This window comes from Vicia villosa, linkage group LG3, assembly GCF_029867415.1.
Source record: "Vicia villosa cultivar HV-30 ecotype Madison, WI linkage group LG3, Vvil1.0, whole genome shotgun sequence".
NCBI classification, from domain to species: domain Eukaryota; kingdom Viridiplantae; phylum Streptophyta; class Magnoliopsida; order Fabales; family Fabaceae; genus Vicia; species Vicia villosa.
In genome coordinates, this window is record NC_081182.1 from 216,788,832 (window position 1) to 216,810,295 (window position 21,464).

Genomic DNA, 21,464 nt, shown 5'->3' on the forward strand with positions numbered 1-21,464 from the left:
TTTCATTAACATTTGGTGTTTTATATTGATCTCTACAACAGGGTTGCTCTCAATTGTCATTGTTTGTAGTACCTTTGAACCTCAGAGAGCACGGCAATCGGAACATTATTATCGAAAATCCTTGCTGTTTTCAAATTCGGAAACAGCTTAAACTTTTCGTTTGATTCATCTTCAAGAGACGCGACTCGTGAATTACACGCGTGCAATTCTTCTAGTATAGGACAACTGGACATAAACTTGAGAAAAGAATCAGGAGTAGGAAACTTAACAGTATTCCAATGGAGAACTTTGAGAAGTGGAAACTCGAAACGGAATTCAGAATCCAATTCAGTAGAAATATTGATATCTGTCATGATTACATAATTCAAATTAAGAACTTGAAGATTCTTACAACTAATGTGTTTCGGTAATCGTGCATTTAGATTCTCGTGGAATGTGATTTCGAGGAAACGGAGATTGTGGAGTCGTAAGCGCTGAAAAGTCCAGATGAGAATGACGTTGACGATTGGTTGGTTGTGAAGGGAAGAGGTGCGTTTGAAGGTGAAGGAATGGATCGGTACGGTGATGTGGCGAGAGGAGAGTTTTGTGGATATGAATTTGATGGAGGTTTCGAAGTGGTTGAAGGTTTCGTCGTTGAAGTGGAGGGTGGGGAGATGGAGATAGAGTGATTTCCATCGACGGGAGAGAATGGTTGTTGATACGGCGAGTTTGGTTGGGAGGAAGGAGAGAATGTCACCGAGGATTGGATCGGGTAGGTCGCTGATTCTATCCGCCATCGGAACTCAGCCTCTGGTGGCGGTGGCGGTGGCGGTTGCGGTGGAATTCAGCCTCATGCGGTTGATGAACTTTCAAGAAATGTGATACTGTAACCAAACATTTAGATTTTAAAAGATTTTGAGAAAACTTTTATGGAAAAAAGGAATATACACTAACAGTGTAAAATAGTTTTACAGTGTCAACCAATGAAGATCATGAATCAGAACAAGTCATATTGAAAATTTAAGAAAACTTGTATGACATGGCAAAACGTTATATTCGAATTGGACATAACCATTAAACTCAACTTTATATATTCAATAAAGATTTTTATATAAGTCAAATAAATGAAGTAGTATTCAATTCAGATAATCAAGTTTTTTAATAGAATTGGTTAGTTTCAATACTTTTTTAGACTTTGGGTTTATTTTTTTTATCCTTTTAACTTAAAAAAATTTCATCTTTATCCATTAACTCTTCATTAGGTGTTAATCATTTTCGTCTAATTAACGATAGTAAAATTCAGAAAATATTCTTTATTCGGTAAATGTACCAGCCTATCAGGTCTTTTTCGTCTAATTAGCGATAGAAAATCTCATAAATTGGTCGTGTTATGTTCAATGCGATTCAGAGTTGCATTGATCGATGATAGAGAACCTTGAATAAGTCAAGCTGATATTCAATGCAATGATTTTGGTGGGCCTGCAAGGTTAGCACTTCAACTCCCAAGCCGGTTCAGAGTCCAAGATAAATATAGTGATAAATGAATATCATAAAATATACAATAAAACTAGGGGTGGCAATGAAATCCATTAACTCAATATCCATCCGATCTATCCACTAAATAATCCATACAATCCATCCATTAGGTAAAATATTAGTTAATGGATTGGATTCAATCCATCCATTTATACTCATGGATGAATCCAATCCATCCAACACATTATAAAAATCCAATGGATTGTTTTTATTTTTTATTTTAAATTTGATAGATTATTTTTATTATAAAATAATACGAAATATATTTATTCAACAAATTAAAAAAAATTATTATAAAATAATTTAAATATCTCTTAAAGTCTTACTACTCTAAATTAAATCTTCTTTATTTTGTTTATGCAATTTGCTAAGAATAGTATAGATTTGTCAATTTAATTTATTCACATTGAAATTATAAAATTGAAACAGTAAAATAACGTTTTTACTTAATTTTAAATCTTAATTGGTCTTTCTACATACACCACATAGCTGGAGATGTATTCCTAGTAAAAGTAACTAGAACTTAACAAACGAATTACTGGGGGTTTCGTAAAGATTCGGCTAATTTTTTGTTTTAGTTACATGAATTTACTTTGTTACTATTATAACAAACTAGTACTTTATCCCGTGCGATGCACGTGTTTAGGCGGGATTTTGGTCTAAAGTTGGCGCCTAAACATGTATCCTGTTTTAATATATTAAAGATTGATTTTAACATACTTATATTAACCACTTACATCTAATCATATCGTTTATTAAAAAATATTATGTTATTAAAAGAATAATGAAAAATTTAGTTTAGAGATATTTTAAAAAATAATTGTAAAATTTTAAAAATCAAATAAATTTCTGTAGAAAAATTAAATTAACTTTATGGATGGATGGATATCCATCCATTAAAAAGTTGTTAATGGATGGATTGGATGGATTATATCTTTAATGGATGGATTGGATTGGATTTTTCAAAAGAAATTTTAATGGATTGTTAATGGATTAATGGATTCATTTGATCCATCCATTAGCAATCCAATCCATATCCATCCAATCCATCCATTTTGCCACCCCTAAATAAAACTCACTTGCGTTCACTTTATATGTTGGATTATTTTGTTGGGGTTTCATCTAACCAAACTAATCACTAATTTTCCATTAAGAATAACTTTGGTTACATTTTGATGGATTAAGTGTCAATTAACTGTCATAAACAATATTACATTTCAATACACTCATCAACAGTTACACCTCATTATCAAGTACATTTTGAGAATACACGAAAATACAAAACATATTAACTTCAATTTTTCAATAAATTCCTATGAGTTTAGTTTCTTCTGCAGTTTCGTGTTCTTTTTCTTTGAAGATTCGTACAACTCCCGTGTTCTTCTTCTTTGAAGATTCATACAACTCCTTCAAAATTTCAATATTTTACAACTTCTTTATCTTGCTCCCAACTCCATTTACAGCTTCATAGACATCTTTCCTTGTTTTATGTCTTCATCGCCCTACAATGGTCAAACATGTTTCAAAATAGACATATAGAAGCCTTCTTTTGTTAGGTATGTTCTTGCAATAGTATGACACCAAACGAGCATGACACACGAAAAAAAATTGGACGGTTGCTCACACATGTGGAATGAAACGAAAAAGGTTTGCTTCACCTTGAAATAAAAGTTGACTTTCAAACGGATTTGCTTCGAACGGTTGATGGGAACTTGTTGCAGAAGATTATGGGGAAGAAGAAGATTAATTTTGGAGAAGAAGAAGACCAATTGTGGGGAAGAAGAAGACACTTAGATTTACGAATAATAGAGAAAATACTTTAGGGTTTATTCAACAAATAACATAAAACAAATATAAATAATATAATTCAACGTCATTCTACCATGTGTCCAAAAAAAAAATCATGTATCACTCCACCTCAACTTCTATTAGGGGCATTTAACGGGAGAGACCAATAGTGTAGACAGAAAATATTAAAAGAATTATTGTCCAAGAATTTTTTTTAAATGACTAAAATTTGATTATGGGAATATTTCTGAAAACCTCTGGTATATTCAACCCAAACTCATATGAGTTTTATTAAATTTACATAATTTGAGATAACTTATATGAACAATAATAATTAAAAAATGTGTTAGAAAATGTGTTATCAAATGTAATATTTTTACTTTCTTTGTTGCTTTTTAAAGTTTCATTAAATTTACATAATTTGATAGAATTTATATGAACAATAATAATTTAAAAAAAGTGTTACAAAATGTGTTACGAAATGTAATAATCAAACCCTCATTTTCTTGTGTTTCTCGCATCCTCAGCCACTCTTATTGATACAAAGGCCACGACTCGTGTTTATACAAAGGATCTGTGCACACAAATGAAGCCTTCCCGGGAGAACCTAGTGACTGATCTGTGCTCACAAGATATGTTAACCATGTCGTGTATATAATATGGCAGGGAGAGGTATATATGTTATATTTTTTATTTGCAAAATACTTATTTCGGTGATGTGTTAAAAATTTACTGATAATTTTTTAACTTTGTTTCTTACAAGAGCGTCCAAGCTGAAGGTCGCATCCCACGGTTCGAAGTTGAAGAAATTCCCCCTAAGGTCGATGCCTGCACAAGTCAGGCGTATTGTTTCTGATTTCAGTATACTGGAGTTCGTCGATTGCTTATTGACCATGCTCAACGCCTTCCTTGTGTCCACTTTTGTTTATCAATGGCACTCAGAGACATCTTCCATTTGGGGAGATGATTATCACTTTGAATGATGTCTCATCTTTGTTTAATCTCCCATTGGCGGTAGATCCTTTACTGGTCCTATCATTAACCAAACTACAACATTATTCCAGGTTGTAAAGGATCTGCAGGTCACAGAGGATGTTATGCTAGCATAGTTTGATTTTAACAGTGGACTTCACCTTTGGATTTCTTGGTTGTGGAACATGTATCAGGAGCTTGTGTAGGCAGAGAGGTATGAGGTTGCTGTTAGGGCGCACATGCTACATCTAATGGCATGTACTCTGCGGATAAGTTAGGTGTTTATATTTATGTTTGATACTTGTGGTTGTTCAGTAGCCTAAAGACTCCATGCTGGGCTTAGGGAGTAGTCGCGTTGATCATGCTCTATACGACACTTAGAGTTGCGACTGTGTCTGAGACCATACAACTTTCTGGTTATCTGAGTCTATTTCAGGTATACGAGCATTTCTTAATTGTTATTTGTGACATTAATTAGTTTTTATTTAATTGTTGTCTGTGACATTAATTAGTTTTTATTTCTCCAGTGTTGGATATACGGGCGTTTCCTCAACATATGTGATAGGAAAGTGTAGCATGCCGCAACAAACGCTCCACGGGCGAGGAGATGGAAGACCAGGCAAGAAATTCAGGATGGTGTTGTGGAGTATAGAAGGAGGCTTGATGCTCTGGAAGTAGATAATGTCATCTGAACACCATACACAACTCACTAGGCTCATCGTGCATTTGACGATGCTACATTAAATTTAAGGCATATGAGGTGGGAGACCTTGGTGGCTGACACTTGTCTGAGAAGTGTCTGCGACAGTATGGTTATGTACATGGCATCCCTCGACCAGTTTCGAAGGCTTCAGAAGGGGCATTGGTATATGGTTTCAAAGCCACATCATCAGCTCTATCTGTGACATTTGACCTAGGGCAATGAGGGTTCCGCACCCTTCGCAGTTTGAGGGTTGTTAAATGGATTGGTATCTGACATCCTCGCCTCATATCACATGTTGTAGGGTCTTCGGATGCTTGGGGGCCTTCTGTTGCTAGGGTTTCTAATGCTGAGGAACGGGCTGAGAACGTGCTTCCATCACCACCTCTACCAGACACAGATGACCAGTAATGTCTCCAGATGATCGTTGTTATTGTGGATAACATCATGAGTTTGGTAAACCCGGATGGCGGAGTTTTTATAAGATTATCTAGACTAGCACACATAGCCTGTGGGGGCCCTATTTAGATTTTTGATTTGATAGTTGTATTTTTTGTATATTTTATATATTTTGTAACTCAAACTACTCACATTACTTTCAATGCATAATCTTTTGACGATTACATATTTCGATTCAAAGATGAACGTAACATAAGACATTACAACAATCATAAATTAAAAATAACTAAACATGAAATTCTAGGTACTACCAGATGATTCTGGACGTTTCAGCATCTTGATTATGTCGTCGATAGATCTTGAAACACACTACCGAAAATCCTGATTGTTAAAAAAATTTAACTCAATACACTATCGAAAATTTCAGCTTTTAACTAAATTTCCAGTACAAAATGGTAGATTTTAAAATTTTCGGAAAAAAAAATTATAACTTACTAGCAATTTCAAATGAACTATCGGAGATTTCGTACATACCGAATATTTTCAACATGGTACTAGAAATTTTGTTCGAAATGATTGTTCTTTTCTTGACAAAGGATATTTTTAATATTAAAACAAATTGGGGAGTGTCAGTATAATTTTAGGGGTGATAAGAGTGATAAGTTAAATGCTCGATATTTCTGAAGACCTTTGACATATTTAACCTAAACTCATAATGTGTTACCAAATGTAATATTTTACTTTCTTTATTGCTTTATAAAGTTTCATTAAATTTAAATAATTTAGTAGAATTTTATATGAACTATAATAATTAAAAAAAGTGTTAGAAAATGTGTTACCAAATGTAATATTTTTACTTTCTTTGTTGCTTTTAAAGTATCACCCTTGTTGAAAATTTTCACTGCATTTTATTTATTGTTTTTCAAAATGTATGCAACGATACCTAATGTTTTCTTCTTATACACTTTAACTATTTGTTCAAATGAGAAATAGATAGAATGCCATAATAAATTGTTTATAATATTGTAGGAAAACGACACAATTTAATCTATAACAACAAAATTTATTGATTCTTTGATAAATCATAAGTAACCTTAAAAGTACACTTAAAAAGTATAGGAAAGAGTAAGAGTAAAATAACTTATAAGTCACCCAACAATTATATGACAATCTAATAAAACCAATTAAAAGAAAGATTAACTCCTAACAGTAGAGGAAAACTACAGCATCTCTCTAGAACAAAATTAAAATTGATAAACTTGGAAGACTTCACAAACCACCAAGTTCAAAAACTTTTAAATGTTTATCTAATGATAGCTAGTTCTATACTTCACCTCACATATTGGTTTGCTTAAAATATAAGCTAAGCCAAATTAAGATCAGCACATAGAAAAACAAAAACTTACAACACCTCTGCAGCAAGCAAAACTACAAACTCAGACACAGAACAAAACAGGAAATATCCTCCTAGCCACAATTTTGAGAATTAGTTATGAAATTCTAAAAGCTACAAGAGTGGAGTGCAAAGTAAGACCGTACTAGTTGTTTTTCCATTGAAAGCAAGATGTCATTCTACTCTCTAGACCATGAAGTTGCAGATTATGATATCCAGTATTCCTTCGCACAAATCCATAAAAACCTTGTCCAGTGTACAAAATACAAGTGCATAAACTACAAACTTTAAGTTGATTTCTCTTCAAATTTGGTTGACATAGGTAGATAACAATCAGATGTCACGAATTATAGCTTGATGCCTTTCTTTATTGTATTGCTTCTATATATAATACAGAGTACAGACATAGATAACCAGAACTCAAAATGTCTTCAATACCATAGATGATTCGGATTCCATTATAGATATACAAAGAGGATACAACGGGAAACAATTTCTGGTACATTACTCTTATTAGAATCATATTTCACAATATCGCGATAATGCTGAATACTAAACACACCTTCACAATGAAGTGTCAATGCTACATAGACTCGTGATCAATCATCATCATCATGATCACTCTCATCACTAAAATACCCAGCTTTCTTTCCTTTCTTCCTAGTCTTCTTGTTGTCCAAACCCTCGCCATCATTACCGTTTCTCCCCAGCAATCTCTCCCCCGCTTCATCATCCACAACCGAAGCCCAATTATCCTCAAACTGCTCCGCATCAATCCGACCACCCTCTTCCTCCTCATCATCACCCTCCTCCTCCCTATCCCTATCCCTCACCCCACCAAATCCCCGCCGCGGCTTCTTAGGTTGAGGCCGCGGCCTCGGCCCCAACTGATTCTTAGGACACTCATACGACAAATGACCATGCCCCCCACACTCATAACACAAAGCAGTCTCAGTCTCAGTATTATACACGCGCTTCCTAATAAACTCCGGAGCACGTCCATTATCAGCAGCAATAGAAGCAGTCAGAGTCCTTCCATTAAGAATCTTCTTATTCATCTCCGTCACGGCACGTTGCGCGTCATGACGAGAAACGAATTGCACAAACGCGACTCCACGGCTGAGGCGCGTGTGACGATCTTTGAGAACCGTCACACGCGCTATTCGGCCGAAAGTGGAGAAGAGCGTGTGGAGATCGGAGTTTGTTAGGGAGTAATCTAGATTTGAAACGTATAGCGTTGATTTTGACGGTGCTAAGGGTTCTCCTGTTTCTCCTATTAACGATCGTTTGTTGTTCGGTTTTGATTGGGTTTGGTTACTGGATATGGTGGCGGCGGTGGTGGTGCCGTTGGGGGTTGATGATGAAGCGCAATAGCGATAGAAGAAAACGTCGTCGTCTTCGTCGCTGTCGCTGTGTTTCTGTTTGTGTTTCTTCTTGCTTGACATTTTCTTCGGTTCTAGATTTTTGATTCCGGCAACGGCGTTAGTTTCCGGTGACGGAGTTAGTTCTCCGATGCTTCTTTAATCTACAGAGAGGAAATCAGGTGCTAGAATGCGTTTTGAGAAACCCTAGAGGAGTGAAGCGAAAATGGTTATGTGTCACTGCGAAAACTCCAACCGGATTTGAACATGGATTCGGATCATTTGAATCGGTGTTGGATATGGTTTTATCCATATATAAATGGATATTTTGCTCACAAACTAGTGTTTTATTTTTTAAATTTTTTTTAGTTTTTACAATATAAGATCAAAGATTAAAAGAAAAGAAACTAAGCAAACAAACTAATAAATATGGGAATAAGAACTAAGTTCCACTATAATTTTTAAATAACATCTTTTTTAAATCCTCTAGGAAATAGTTATTAAAGATGTAAATCTCCATGATGTTCAAATTGAAGTTGTGAGTAGTTAAGCATTATGATTGATTTTACAAGATGTGTGATAAATTTTGATGATTCATACTTTATTTATAAACTTGTGAATTCTTTGAACAAACCTTGATGCTACATTCTTTATTTATAAACTTGTGAATTCTTTGAACAGGGAATAGTAGTTTTATCAAGCATCATATCAATAAGAGTCTACAAAATACTTTTCACAAATAAATTCTAAATACTATCCTTTTAATTTGAGTCGACAAATTATTTTTCAGAAATAAATTCTAAATACTATTCTTTTAACTCATATAAGATTGGCCACATCTTTATAGAATAAATATCAAAAGTGTCAATTTTCTTAGAATAACTCTTAATTCACCTATTGGTTGCATCACAAAGTAAACCTCCACATCCAACCAACCATATGTAAACTTTACTTAAAGAAGCTATGTTTACACTGATTTTTCTACACTGTATGGCATTTATACGTATGCATATAATTATTTAGTGATGCATAAAAATCAAAGCATACAAAAAAATTATTAAAAAAATAAAATATAATATATATATATATATATATATATATATATATATATATATATATATATATATATATATATATATATATATATATATATATATATATAGGAGGGATATTCTTACTCCAAGAGTAAGTTATCAAGACTTACTCCTCATCAGGACCATTGATTCTTCTCAATCTAATGGTTAAAATTAATGAGTATTGTTTTTCTCTCTCCACATTTAATTACTTATTAATTTTAACCATTAGATTAAAAATAATCAATGGTCATGATGAGGAGTAAGTCTTGATAACTTACTCTTGAAGTAAGAATATCCCTCCTCATATATATAATATATATATAATATATATATATATATATATATATATATATATATATATATATATATATATATATATATATATATATATATATATATATATATATATATAATCGTAGTTGTATACGGTGTTTGTGTAACTTTAAGTGTACACTTAACATTTCTCTTACTTAAAGGCGTTGTATAACTTTAAATGTACACTTAATATTTCTCTTACTTAAAAGCACCACAATTGAGCTTTATCCATTTCATTAACATGCCAACACACATTAATCTCTTCCAAGTTCATATTTAAACTACCTTGTTACAAGGGATTGTTGCATTCAATGTCTTTCACAAGCTTTTTAATTGAAAATAAATGGATTATTGGATTTTCGAAAGTCTCTCCAGAAATCGTTAGATTGTGCCACTTCAGCAAGTATCAATAAGAGGTCGTGAAAATCAAAATCCATCTTGCTTCTAATTGGTTAGTACCATATGTTATGGGTCGTTTGCAAGACCTACGAAGATGAATCAGTAACACACGTTGAAAGGAAAAGCACATCGAACATGTGGACTCTAATCTTTGACGAGGACACTTGATCACACCTTCTATCACATCTCTCATTGGTCATATGTGATTGAGTGGTCATCTGTATAGAGTATTAAATCAAACGCGGGATGTTTAATCGTCCATATTATATAAAGATCAGGTCGCCTCATTTCATGTATTCTATTCATTCTCGTTTTTATAAAATTCTTCACTCAGTAGGTGACTTGGATTAGAGTACTAACCTTGCAAATTCATCCCTTCTTCGTCGTACTGAAAGCTTGTTCCACCGCTCCATGACCTCATTTCACCACTTAACTACACATTTTTAGTTCTTGAATTCAACAATGGCGCTATGTGTGAAAATTGACTCTTGACTTCCCCTGTTTTTCCATAAAAACCACAGTATCTTCCCCAAAACATGTCGATCATCGATCTTATTCTCGTAGATCATCGTTCTTCTTCTCGTAGATCATCGATGTTCTTCTCTCATATCATCTATATCCTTCTCGCAAATCATCGATCTACCTCACTGCAAACACCAATCTCTTTCCTCAAACAAATCTAATAACGAACTCTTGAATTCACGGTAACATCGAATATTACCAGATTCGTTGCTCAGTTTTACGTCAGTACTGCAACCGTTGAGACTAACAAAGCTTTGTTGCCTCCTATAGTCCTCGTGACCTCCCCTTATGCTTCTACTAGATAAGACATTCCTCTTTGTACAACTGATCGAGAACATTCAAACGCTTACTATTCTTCCAACATATATAATAGTTCTACCAAGCCAACCTTCATAACAACCTCTTTCACAACTATTGATTCCTGGACACGGGATGCTCTTAAACATTCAATATTTGTAAGACAATCTAGGTGTGAAAGAGGCAACTGACCGGTTGAATACTGTTGACCACCTGGTACAGTAGGGACGAGTTATTTTATCACCCTTAAATTACCCACCACTTGAATTGGTTGACGCTTAAAAGCGAGATTCGATTCGAGCTCTATCGACTCCACCAATACGGGTTGGAAGAGATTAGGCACAAACTTTCTAAGTTAAGATACATGAAATACATCATGTAGTTCTGATATAAATGATGACAACATCATATGATATGCCACCACTACTACTTGACTTATATTTTGAAAATGTCATATGTATGGGGGGTTTAACTTCTTCGTCTTAAATAATCCTTACAGGCTCAACTTAGGAGTAACTTTTAAAAACATGTGATCCCTTTCTTCAAATTCTAGCGTGATCTCTTTTTTCAAATTCTAGCAATTTTCTACGTTTATCTGCATAACTTTTCTGGTGATTTTGAGCTCTCATCTTTTCTTAAATCGGCTTTATCTTCTCAATAATTTATTGAACCACTTCTGTCAAACACAAAAGTGTCATGCACTTTCTACATTATAAAGCCTCGTGTGGTGACATCCTAACCCTAAAATGGGGAGTGTTGTTATACGCAAACTGAATTAATGATGAGTGTTAGTTCCCACTCCCTCGGTCTTCCAAAATGCATGCCCGTAGCAAACTCATTTAACATTAAGTGTTTGTCATTTTTATTTTATAATATCATAACATTTATTAAGATAACTTTTCTATAAAATGTTCTAAAATTACTATTGTGCATAATTAATATTTTTATATTTTTAATTAATATAATTAAATTTGAAATAAAACTAATTACGAATAAAAAAATATAAAAATGTGAACTTAAGTTTGAATTATTTATAAAGAATCATAATTAAAGTAAAAAAACAAAAAAAGTTGAATCAACTATAAATTCAATTCCTTAAATTATACGTGACAATTTGACCCCATCAAAAATAATTTAGTTTATGCATTTCTAATTCCTTATTATTCACTTCAATAAAAATGCTCTAAAGAATATTTATTTGTTTATTTATAATGAGATTGTTGACATTATTTTGTTTTCAAATATAATGAAAAGTGTATAAACAAGAAACAATTCCATACCCTTAGTAAACACATGAATAACTGTAACTAAGCATACCTAGAAACATACATACAAATCATGGATTTAAGCTTCTGGCAAAATCAATTGTCTTCAAACTTCAGTTTAACTAGATTTGATAAAAGTAACTTCTAGATTGGATTAAAAAGTTGCACCAATTTTTACATTAAACTTGCTTTCAAAATAACCAAATTGATTTTACAAAATAAATTCTACTCAATCAAAATCACGTTTATCAAAACTGATCCAAACATAAACATTTATGAATATTCTATAAATTGCACTCTTCACATTATAAATTTCAAAACTTGGAGAGCATAAGAAAACAAACTAGTAATCCAGTGATTTCAGAAATCTAACCATTTCTGATAATAAACACATGCTGCTGGAGAGATAGTGCCATCTGGTGAACAAAAGCTAATTCTTTGACAAGAAAAACATGGAATGGAAGTCAAGTCAGCAGTCTTCTTTTCCCCTATAACTCCACCTTTGCTTTTGCTCATGTAACAAGTTTTGCCAACAGGAATAGATGAAAATTCCCCAAGTCCAGTACTTATCATCTGCGTGATCTCATCATCCAAAACCAAAGTTTGCAAAATCTCTTCCATTTGTTTTGTTGTGACTTCAGTATTAAAGACTGTAGTACTTCTTTTAATCGACTCCACACAACCATCACATGTGGAAACTTTCTGCATGAAAATGCATTTCAAGCACACAGCTTTTAAACTGTTTATATAACCAGTATCAAGTTTCCCATCATGATAAAAATGACCACCGGTGATTTCCTCGGAAGGCATAAACTCTTTTGCCATGTAGTGTTTTCTACCTTTGTTTTGAATAGTAGTAACTTCCTTTATCATATTCTTGGCTATAAGTGTCTTCAGGGATTTATTGACCACAGTAGTAAGAAGATTTGTTTCTCTTTTCATGTCTCCAGTCCATATCCCTATGTTTTCTCTGCTACGTATGAGGTTAAAGAGTAAACGCTCTTCATCTGTCAACACCGGCTCCGACACTTTTTGTCGTTTCCGTTGAGTGAAAGCAGAATCTCGCAAACGATTCATTCCTTACAAGAGAAAAATATCAGAGTACAAATTAAAGTGTTAAAAGAATAATATCCAGTAAACTTTTCATAAACTAATACAAGAACCCCTTCCTTCAGCAAAAACATATCAAACTTATACATTAGAAAGCACAGTGACGCAAAGCTTGGCCAGTGCACATGCCTCCGTAGCACGACCCGGATTAGTCGATCTACCATGTAGGTCGGAACCGGTGCGAAAGCAAAAAAAAGAAAGCACAAATACACAGTAATCCTATCACTAAGTTTAATACCTAAATTTCACTAAAAAAATATTTTCTACGTTCTGCCATTGAGATAGGGATGTCAACGGGGCAGATATTGTTCGGAGGATGTTTCTCCACTCCCCGCCCCGCCCCTAAATTTAGTCCCCATCCCCATCCCCATCCCCAATCCCCGCCACGGGGGAATATTTCCCTCCATCCCCATCCCCACAGATCCCCACGGATATCCACGGAGATCGAATTTTAAGAAAATTTCTACACTTTTTGATCAAAACTATGACACTAGTATTTTGTTTTTTTTTACCGTATTTTTTAAAACGCATATATTTGCGTCTTTATTTTATAAAAAAAATCAAAATACATCTTGCATCAATAATAAATAAAAAAGAAAAGCAAAAGAACTTGATGTTGCTAATATTTTTTATGTAAAAATAAATAAATAGTAACATAACTTCTTGCTACCGTGCTTCCACTAATTTACTACCACAATACCGATGTCGTCCAGCGCAAGTGGTTGATTATGTGTGACAAATCTATAACTTCTAATGACTCTTCATTTTCTAATACATTGTAAAATTATATAATTATATAATATATAAAATATATAAATTAACATATATCTTCGGAGTCGGGGAATCCACGGGGACGGAGGATACTTTCCCAATCCCCGCCCCAAAGTGTTATCGGGGGAACTTTTCCCTCCATCCCCATCCCCACGGGAAAAAAATCCCCAACTTCGGATATCCGCACAGATATTCCCCACAAGATCCCCATTAACAGATGTAATTGACATCCCTACATTGAGAACACAGCAGTTCAAAATTATAACTATGCAGAAACAAATTCAATTTTATCATCAATCCCCTTGTAAACACAAATACACATATTGAAATCAAACCAACACTGCTTCAACTCTGTCCATTGTAACACGACCTAATTGAAATTGAACTCAAATTTTAGATGGAAAAGGGACGCAACATACTGTGAGAGATATTTCCGAGAGAGCGAGGAGCGGTGGGGAGACCGTGACGAAATAGCAGATGCAGCGGCGGATTTTTTTCGGTTCTGATTTTTTTGTTTCCGGTGAGTTCGTTCGGTTTCCGGCGACGGAATTTGTTCTCCGACAGAGGGAATTTGAGGGTAGAGACTAGAGAGGTGCTAGAATGGGTTTTGAGAAACCCTAGAGAAGTGAAGCGAAAATGGATCTGGACATGGATCCGGATGATTTGAATTGGTTTTATATATGGTTTTATCCATTTTGATTTTCTTTTAATAAACAGTCTTATATGTAAGTGGATAATTTCATAGCATAAAATTAAAAATTATTATGTTTTAATCTTTTTTTTTTATTTAATTAGTTTAATAAGTTTTTGATCATACCACCATTATTTATTTGTTGTATATGTTGAATATATTATTAACACATTAGGAAATTTGTTAACAATTGGATGGATGATGGATGTATCCAAAATTTATTTTGAACGAATTTTTTATCACAAATATTTTATACCTAGAAACATAATGATTTCATCCAAAAGTTGCAACAAACTTATTTTAATTTTTAGACCCCTTATTGCCTTGTTGCTTTATTTCAATTTTTAGACCCTTTATTGCCTTGTTGCTTCTATGTCTAGCATTATAAACTGACTTAATATTTATTACACTAATGAGTTTCTTTTTTTGGAAAGTCATGAGTATATTGTTGGGTAGAATCGTGTTCATTATCATCTCAACAGAAAAAAAAAATCTCTTCAATATTTAAACGGTCTACAACTGGATGGTCTGCTAATTTACGATTCAATTCATAATTGTTTACACCACACAACATATTAAATTCCCAAACATTTTCAGCAATATAGTATCTGCACAACATGAAAGGACATTCACATTTCAATATAGTATCTGCACAACTTGATATGTGTAGAACCTTATCATATGTTTAGAAGAATTACGGTAACTTGCAACAATGTGTAAGCATGCCTGGAAACATACATAGGTATACATCAACTAAATAAAGGACATACACACTATAACTTGAGTGACAATTCATGGATTAAGGTTCAGGCAAAATCAATTGTCTTCAAACCTCAGGTTGACTAGAACTGATATAAGTAACTTGTGCATTGGATCAAAAAGTTTTACATTAAACTTGCTTTCAAAATAAAAATATCTAAATATAAATCACTTCACGTTCACTTTAAACTTCATAGTAACCAAACTGGTTTTACAAAATGAATTCTACTTAATCATATTTATCAAAACTCACCCAAACACAAACATTTATGAATATTGTATAAATTTCACCCTTCACATTATAGAATGTATTCAAGTTGGAAACACAACCTACATGTTTCTTCATTTCTAGTTTATTAGAGACGTATTATATCAGTTACATAAATGCAAGGAAGAACCATCACAATTGCACTTATGCACAAATAAGGTACTACAGAAGTTGCGATCCTCTCCGGTCATCAGAAAGAACTTCTGGTAACGGGAGAGGATCGAATCTTCAACTAAAGAGGTGGATACAAAAACTCCAGTGGTGTGGTGTGGTATAAGAAACACAGAGGGAACTGTTGTAGAATCTCAAAGACAAGTACTACTGCAATGCCCAAAATAACAGATCCTCATCACTTGAAATGAAAATTCTCTTCCTCTATTATAACGCCTCCGTAGACCTGAGCTTATTTTACATACGTATCCAATCACATAAAGAAACATTTATTGCATCTGAATTGATGCTTTCTTTCTGCTCGCTAAGCATCTACCTGACCTCAAACTGCTTGTTCAACTTGTTCTTGTTTATCATCTGCCAGTTGACTTCTAAGGAAGTCTAGAACTGATAGCCTCTATAAGAACAGAAACATAAGTTAATTTCAAGATCTTATGTTGAAATGCACGCAAAATGAAATTTGTGTTATGGATGAGGAAACAGAGGAAGAATACAATAATATAGTACTTATTTATTAGGATACATATAGTTAACAACTTACCCGTTGCTCAAGCCCACTGGCTTCAGATTTTAAAGTAAGTGATTCCAGCAAGTTTATAGCTTCTTGAAATCCGTCATTAGCCGACTTTTCATCTCCTAGACTTTTGTCAACATCCGCTACTTTTGCGAGAGAAACAGCAACATCTAAGACCTAAATTGACACAAACAGCAAGTGTTTCATGTGCTATGCTTAGAAAAGAATCTAACAAACATGATTGGTGTAAATCACATAATGAAACATTTGGTGAGTAAATAGGCTAGTAAGGTAGAATCCACTTACTAAGGCCTTTTTGGACAAACATCTAAGTTAAGTGCTTAGTGTAAGACCTCATCATACAAGTGCGTAGATTATTTTTATAACAACCAAATAACCAAGCCTTATCCCACTGAATGGGTCGGCTACATGGATCAAATTCCATCATAATATTCTATCTAAGATAATATTTCTATGACAAAGATAAAATAAAATCAATCTCTTTTCCTATGAACTATTTTCATAAACTATACTAAAGAGGTTACATAATTAAGCTAAAAATAACTTATGGATATATCATACTCATAAGTTGTTTCTATAAAGTCTCCCAAATATGCTACTAGGTAACCTTAAATAAGTCAACTTAAATAAGCTTAAAGCAAGTCAGAAAACACTACTGTTAAAGTTAATTCAAATATAAGTGGAAAGTATTTACTAACTTGAGATGAAGCATTTGAATTGTTCTTGACAACATCACGGCGAACATTTAAGGATTGAAAATAGTAAGATCTTGCAGCTTCAAGGTCTCCCCCATGATATTTAAGATCACCAATTTTATTAAGTGAAACGGAAAGTGTATGTGTAATCTGTAAGATAACAAGGTCAAAGAAATAAATTGACAATTAACATAAGCATTTTGATCTCGTAATTTATTATTTTTCATGGGAGCCAAGAAAAGTAAGGTTCTAATGAAATAACCTCCAAATCATCTTTTGGCAACTTTGACAGAAATTCAACACTTTCTTCAAAATAAGTTACTGCAGAACTGCTATCACCCATTGCTCGGCTGCAGAAATTATTTTGTAAACATGAAGATCACAATCCATCTCCTTCATTAAACTCGTAATTAAACTATATTCTTTCATACTTTGTGATACAAAAAGAAATGCGAAGTATGAATGAAAAAAAAAGGAAAAAACAGAGAATAAGAAAGAAAACAAGAGGCTTAAAAAACAAAAAAGAGATAAATAATCTCTTAAAATGTTCACGATCTAAACGGCTCTAAAAAAATGATAAACTGCACCACGAAGAGACCAAAAGACCCACTACATAATACTCCCTCCGTCCCATAATGAGTGACCCAGCACACCATTTCACACAGATTAAGAAAAGTGTAAAAAAGTAAGAGAGAGAATGTTGTTTTCACTAAAGTACCCTTATCATGTATTGGGAATGGTGAACTTTTAATAAATTAGAGGGTAAAATTGGAAAAAGTGTATTGGAAATTGAAATGGGTCACTCATTTTAGGACATCATATTATTCCAAATGGGTCACTCATTGCGGGACGGAGGGAGTAGTTTAAGAGCACAAACACGTGGCACTGAAACTTCATATAAAAGGTGTGTCTATGTCAGTGTTCAGCACCGACACGATACTAATAGGTGTGATTACATACAATCATTTCCATTCTCTCAAATTATTACCAATGTCTGTCGGTGCTTCTGCTTCAGAGGATGCAACTATATGCTAATGGGTTTAGGGCCTGTTTTAAAGTGAGAGACAACAGCAAAAAAACTAGCAAAAACTAGGAGCTTCTTCTAACTTTAGTGGTTATTTCTGTACACCAAAAACGGCTAAAGCAGTATAGGAAATTGAACAGTTGTCATTATACTATAGATATCGATAGAGGATACAATGGAAACAGTTTCTGGTACAGAGTACAGACATAGATAACCAAAACTCAAAATGTCTTCAATGCCAAAGATGATTCGGATTCCATTATAGATATACAAAGAGGATACAATGGGAAACAATTTCTGGTACAGACATAGATAACCAAAACTCAAAATTTCCTCAAAACCAAACACAATTTCCACTTATTCTAAACATCCCTATTTGATTTTATTAGTCTTGGTCTCAGTCTAGTTATACTCAGTGTTACTATCAGTGTTGTCAACCATGGATCACAGAAAATAGTGGTCTGCAGAAATTCCGCTACATGAATAGCTTATCGCAGAACAATAGGGATTTGTTCAAATTTCACTATGCTATAGCACTGTAGCCGATATGTTACAACACTAGTTACTATTTATACTAGTATTTTGACAACGCCTTTGTATATTAGACTATTTTGTCTTCTTGACAGATGCATTACTCTTATTAGAAATTTTTTCCATATTTCACTAAGCTCAACAAATATGTAAACAATATCTTATCATAAAATACAGTGATAATATCCTACAACATACCAGCAATCACCAAGCATACCCAAGACTGCTCCAAGTTGTGAACATAACTCTGAAGTGTTACCAACTTTTTCTATCTGACTACGAACATCTTCTGCACATAGGCCAAGTCTTGATTTGGCACTTTCTAAATTCTGAGCACGGAATGCCTGTTTTTTGAATTTCATATGGTGAAATGCTCATTATCACGTGGTCTAAAAAAGTATAACATAAACAAAGTAAAACAAAAAAGTAGTAGATTCGGCAGGGCTAGGGTTCCCATCAACAATGCCATACCCATGTAAACATTTTGACTTTATTTTATCTTTTGTTATAGAATAAGCACTTGATTAAGACTAGTGACCATTTACACTGTGGATGATAACAAGGATCATTTTTTCTCAATTTAACCCTTCATATACAAGACTTCATCCACATTTACATTTGAAAAGAACATACTCACCCTCATGGCCTGTTGCACTAAGAAAGAACCTCTTTCCAACGACACGTCTTCGTATATAACCGGCTTATTACTTTCTGCTGCTTCTTCTCCTTTGTCTAAATTAACAGACCTTTTGATCCTAGCATGACCTTCAATAAACCGATCAACTACACCTTGAAGATTGTCATCGGGCTCGATCTTCACAATATCAGCTCCACACAACGGACAGTCCTCAAAACGCGATATACATGCTCTAACATGATACACACCTAAAATCAAAAATCATCCAAAAACAATATACATTCAAGAAATAAACACACGGGCCGTGATACATACTTGCAGAAAACATGCGAACACGGCACACATTTACTTGTATCAAACAGCAGCGCTTGGCATACCATACAGCTAAGAGGACCAAGCTTGAACGTCTGAGAGTCATATCCCATCGGACACTTCGGCGAAACACTAGCCGTGTCATTAACCTCTTTCTTCACCTTACTTTCATGTTCTACGTGATGTTTAGCCGAGTTTTCACTCGGTTTTCTATTACTATCATCCGGCCGAGGAATTTTAACAAAAGGACAAACCGGTTTCATATTGTTCCACAACAACAACTGCCTACAAAAATACAACATTTTTGCATTCAGTTAACTCAAGAACAACTTGCTACTGTATCAATCCTCATTAATTAGAGTCTACGAAACACAGATACCGGAAACACGACCCTGAACAAGTCTGACACGTCAGCATCAATAATAATTTGAAATAAAATAAATAAACTAAACGTAAACACAAGTGTCGGTGTCGGATATTAGATAATAGAGAAATAGACATGAATTAAAATGATAAATTAAAAAATTCTATCAATTTCAAAAAAAAAAAAAAACATAGAAAAGTAACATCTATGCATTCATATTTCATAGGCACATATTAAAACGGTAAAATTAAAATTCAATTTTCAATTTATTCAAAGATCATCAATTTTCAACTATGCTAAAATAAAACCAAGATTCAAGAATATGAGATTTTTGTTACAGGATATTGAGAGGAAACAGGAAGATGGAAGAAACGGCGTCGTTGAAGAGGGATTTGATTGTTGTTGTTGTTGTGATGTTCAACGTTTGGTTTTGTTTGGGAGAGAGTTTGTGCGATGATTTCTGAGAAATTTGTGGATTGATTACGCGGTTGGTTGGAGATCGAGGTTGGGCTTATCTTTTATATTTCGGTTTTAGTCCCTAAGTTTATATGTATTTCATACTCAACCATATAAAATAGGGGAAAATATGTGGAAATTAATGGAGGGTAATAAAATAAACTCTTATATGCAGTTTTTACCCTAAAATTTATTAATGGTTTGATTTTGTATTTGATAATCCCCTCATAACTTTAAGACTATTTTTTTTTTCTCTTTATTTTTTTTTTATTATTTTCTTCTCTACAATTTTTTTTTCTTCAAAAAGAGTTAAACTTTAAATGTAATATCTTGAAAATCTTAAATATTTCATTTAACATATGTCTAATGTCAAATTATTTTAACAGCAAAAAAGATAAACCACTAGTTAATTAAAATAACAAACTCTTTGGTCAACAACTCGCGCATATTTAAGCATAAAATTCTGAAGTCTAACAATCTTATTGGTCATATAGAATTTCAATCTTTTTATATGGGATATTTTAGGTTTGTCCCTATATTATAAAATAACTTTGATAAAAAGTTCAAATATGTTATTGGCAAACAGTTTATTATTTTAATAAGCTATTTTAATTACATAGTGGTCAATCTTTTTTGTTGTCAGAATGATTTGTCATTAAGTATTTGTTAAATGAAATAATTAAAATTTTCAAAATATTTCGTTCAAAGCATACAAATTAAAAAATAAATAAAAATAAAATGGTAGAGAAGAAAATTAGAAAAAAAAAGGTATATAAACAAGTGAGGAGGTAAAAAAATGTTTAATCTACATGTCACTAAGAGACTATCAAATGTAAAAGGGAATAAACTTGAGAAGCTAAAATCAAGCAATTGGTAAATTTCAGGGGACAAAATCATACAATTGGAAAACATGAAGGACCAAAATCAAGCAATTGAAACTTATGGGGCCAAAATCAAGCAATTGAAACTTATGGGGCTAAAATCAAACAATTGAAAAACTCGGGGGGGCAAAATTGTATTTAAGCCTAAAATAAAATTAGTAAATATTGATGTTGAATTCTTGGTCGAACTCATGAACTTTTGATCATATATAGTATATACTATCCTATTTAGGTATTAAGATGTCTTTTACCCCTGT

General features: G+C 33.3%; 3 protein-coding genes across 4 annotated transcripts; all 3 read right to left on the bottom strand.

The window, feature by feature from the left end:
* Positions 1-7,197: 7,197 nt before the first annotated feature.
* LOC131593567 (U11/U12 small nuclear ribonucleoprotein 31 kDa protein-like) lies at positions 7,198-8,395 on the bottom strand. Its single transcript, XM_058866132.1, has one exon. It carries the CDS (start codon positions 8,210-8,212, stop codon positions 7,367-7,369), a length of 846 nt encoding a protein of 281 aa, XP_058722115.1. The 5' UTR covers positions 8,213-8,395; the 3' UTR covers positions 7,198-7,366.
* Positions 8,396-12,150: 3,755 nt separating this feature from the next.
* LOC131593568 (uncharacterized) lies at positions 12,151-14,600 on the bottom strand. The gene is made up of 2 exons (XM_058866133.1): positions 14,303-14,600; positions 12,151-13,081 (listed from the first exon to the last, which is right to left on the bottom strand). The coding sequence occupies exon 2, from the start codon at positions 13,077-13,079 to the stop codon at positions 12,363-12,365; it is 717 nt and encodes a 238-aa protein (XP_058722116.1). The 5' UTR covers positions 13,080-13,081; positions 14,303-14,600; the 3' UTR covers positions 12,151-12,362.
* Positions 14,601-15,589: 989 nt separating this feature from the next.
* On the bottom strand, positions 15,590-20,415 carry LOC131593566 (protein NCA1-like). 2 transcript variants are annotated; one of them, XM_058866131.1, is made up of 8 exons: positions 20,209-20,415; positions 19,510-19,787; positions 19,195-19,426; positions 18,756-18,901; positions 17,265-17,352; positions 17,006-17,152; positions 16,314-16,463; positions 15,590-16,169 (listed from the first exon to the last, which is right to left on the bottom strand). In XM_058866131.1, exons 2-8 carry the CDS (start codon positions 19,767-19,769, stop codon positions 16,095-16,097), a joined length of 1,098 nt encoding a protein of 365 aa, XP_058722114.1. In that variant the 5' UTR covers positions 19,770-19,787; positions 20,209-20,415; the 3' UTR covers positions 15,590-16,094. The 2 variants fall into 2 exon arrangements, with proteins under 2 accessions (XP_058722114.1, XP_058722112.1); XM_058866129.1 differs by having other exon boundaries at positions 19,510-19,791; positions 20,209-20,412.
* Between the last annotated feature and the right edge of the window lie 1,049 nt (positions 20,416-21,464).

Coding starts and splice junctions, on each gene's coding strand:
- LOC131593568 (XM_058866133.1), bottom strand. CDS start 13,079: ATGAATCGTTTGCGAGATTCTGCTTTCACTCAACGGAAACGACAAAAA.
- LOC131593566 (XM_058866131.1), bottom strand. CDS start 19,769: ATGAAACCGGTTTGTCCTTTTGTTAAAATTCCTCGGCCGGATGATAGT. Junction 17,153..17,264: donor TGCCAAAAGATGATTTGGAG/GTTATTTCATTA, acceptor GTTATCTTACAG/ATTACACATACACTTTCCGT. Junction 16,170..16,313: donor CCAGTGGGCTTGAGCAACGG/GTAAGTTGTTAA, acceptor CTGTTCTTATAG/AGGCTATCAGTTCTAGACTT.
- LOC131593567 (XM_058866132.1), bottom strand. CDS start 8,212: ATGTCAAGCAAGAAGAAACACAAACAGAAACACAGCGACAGCGACGAA.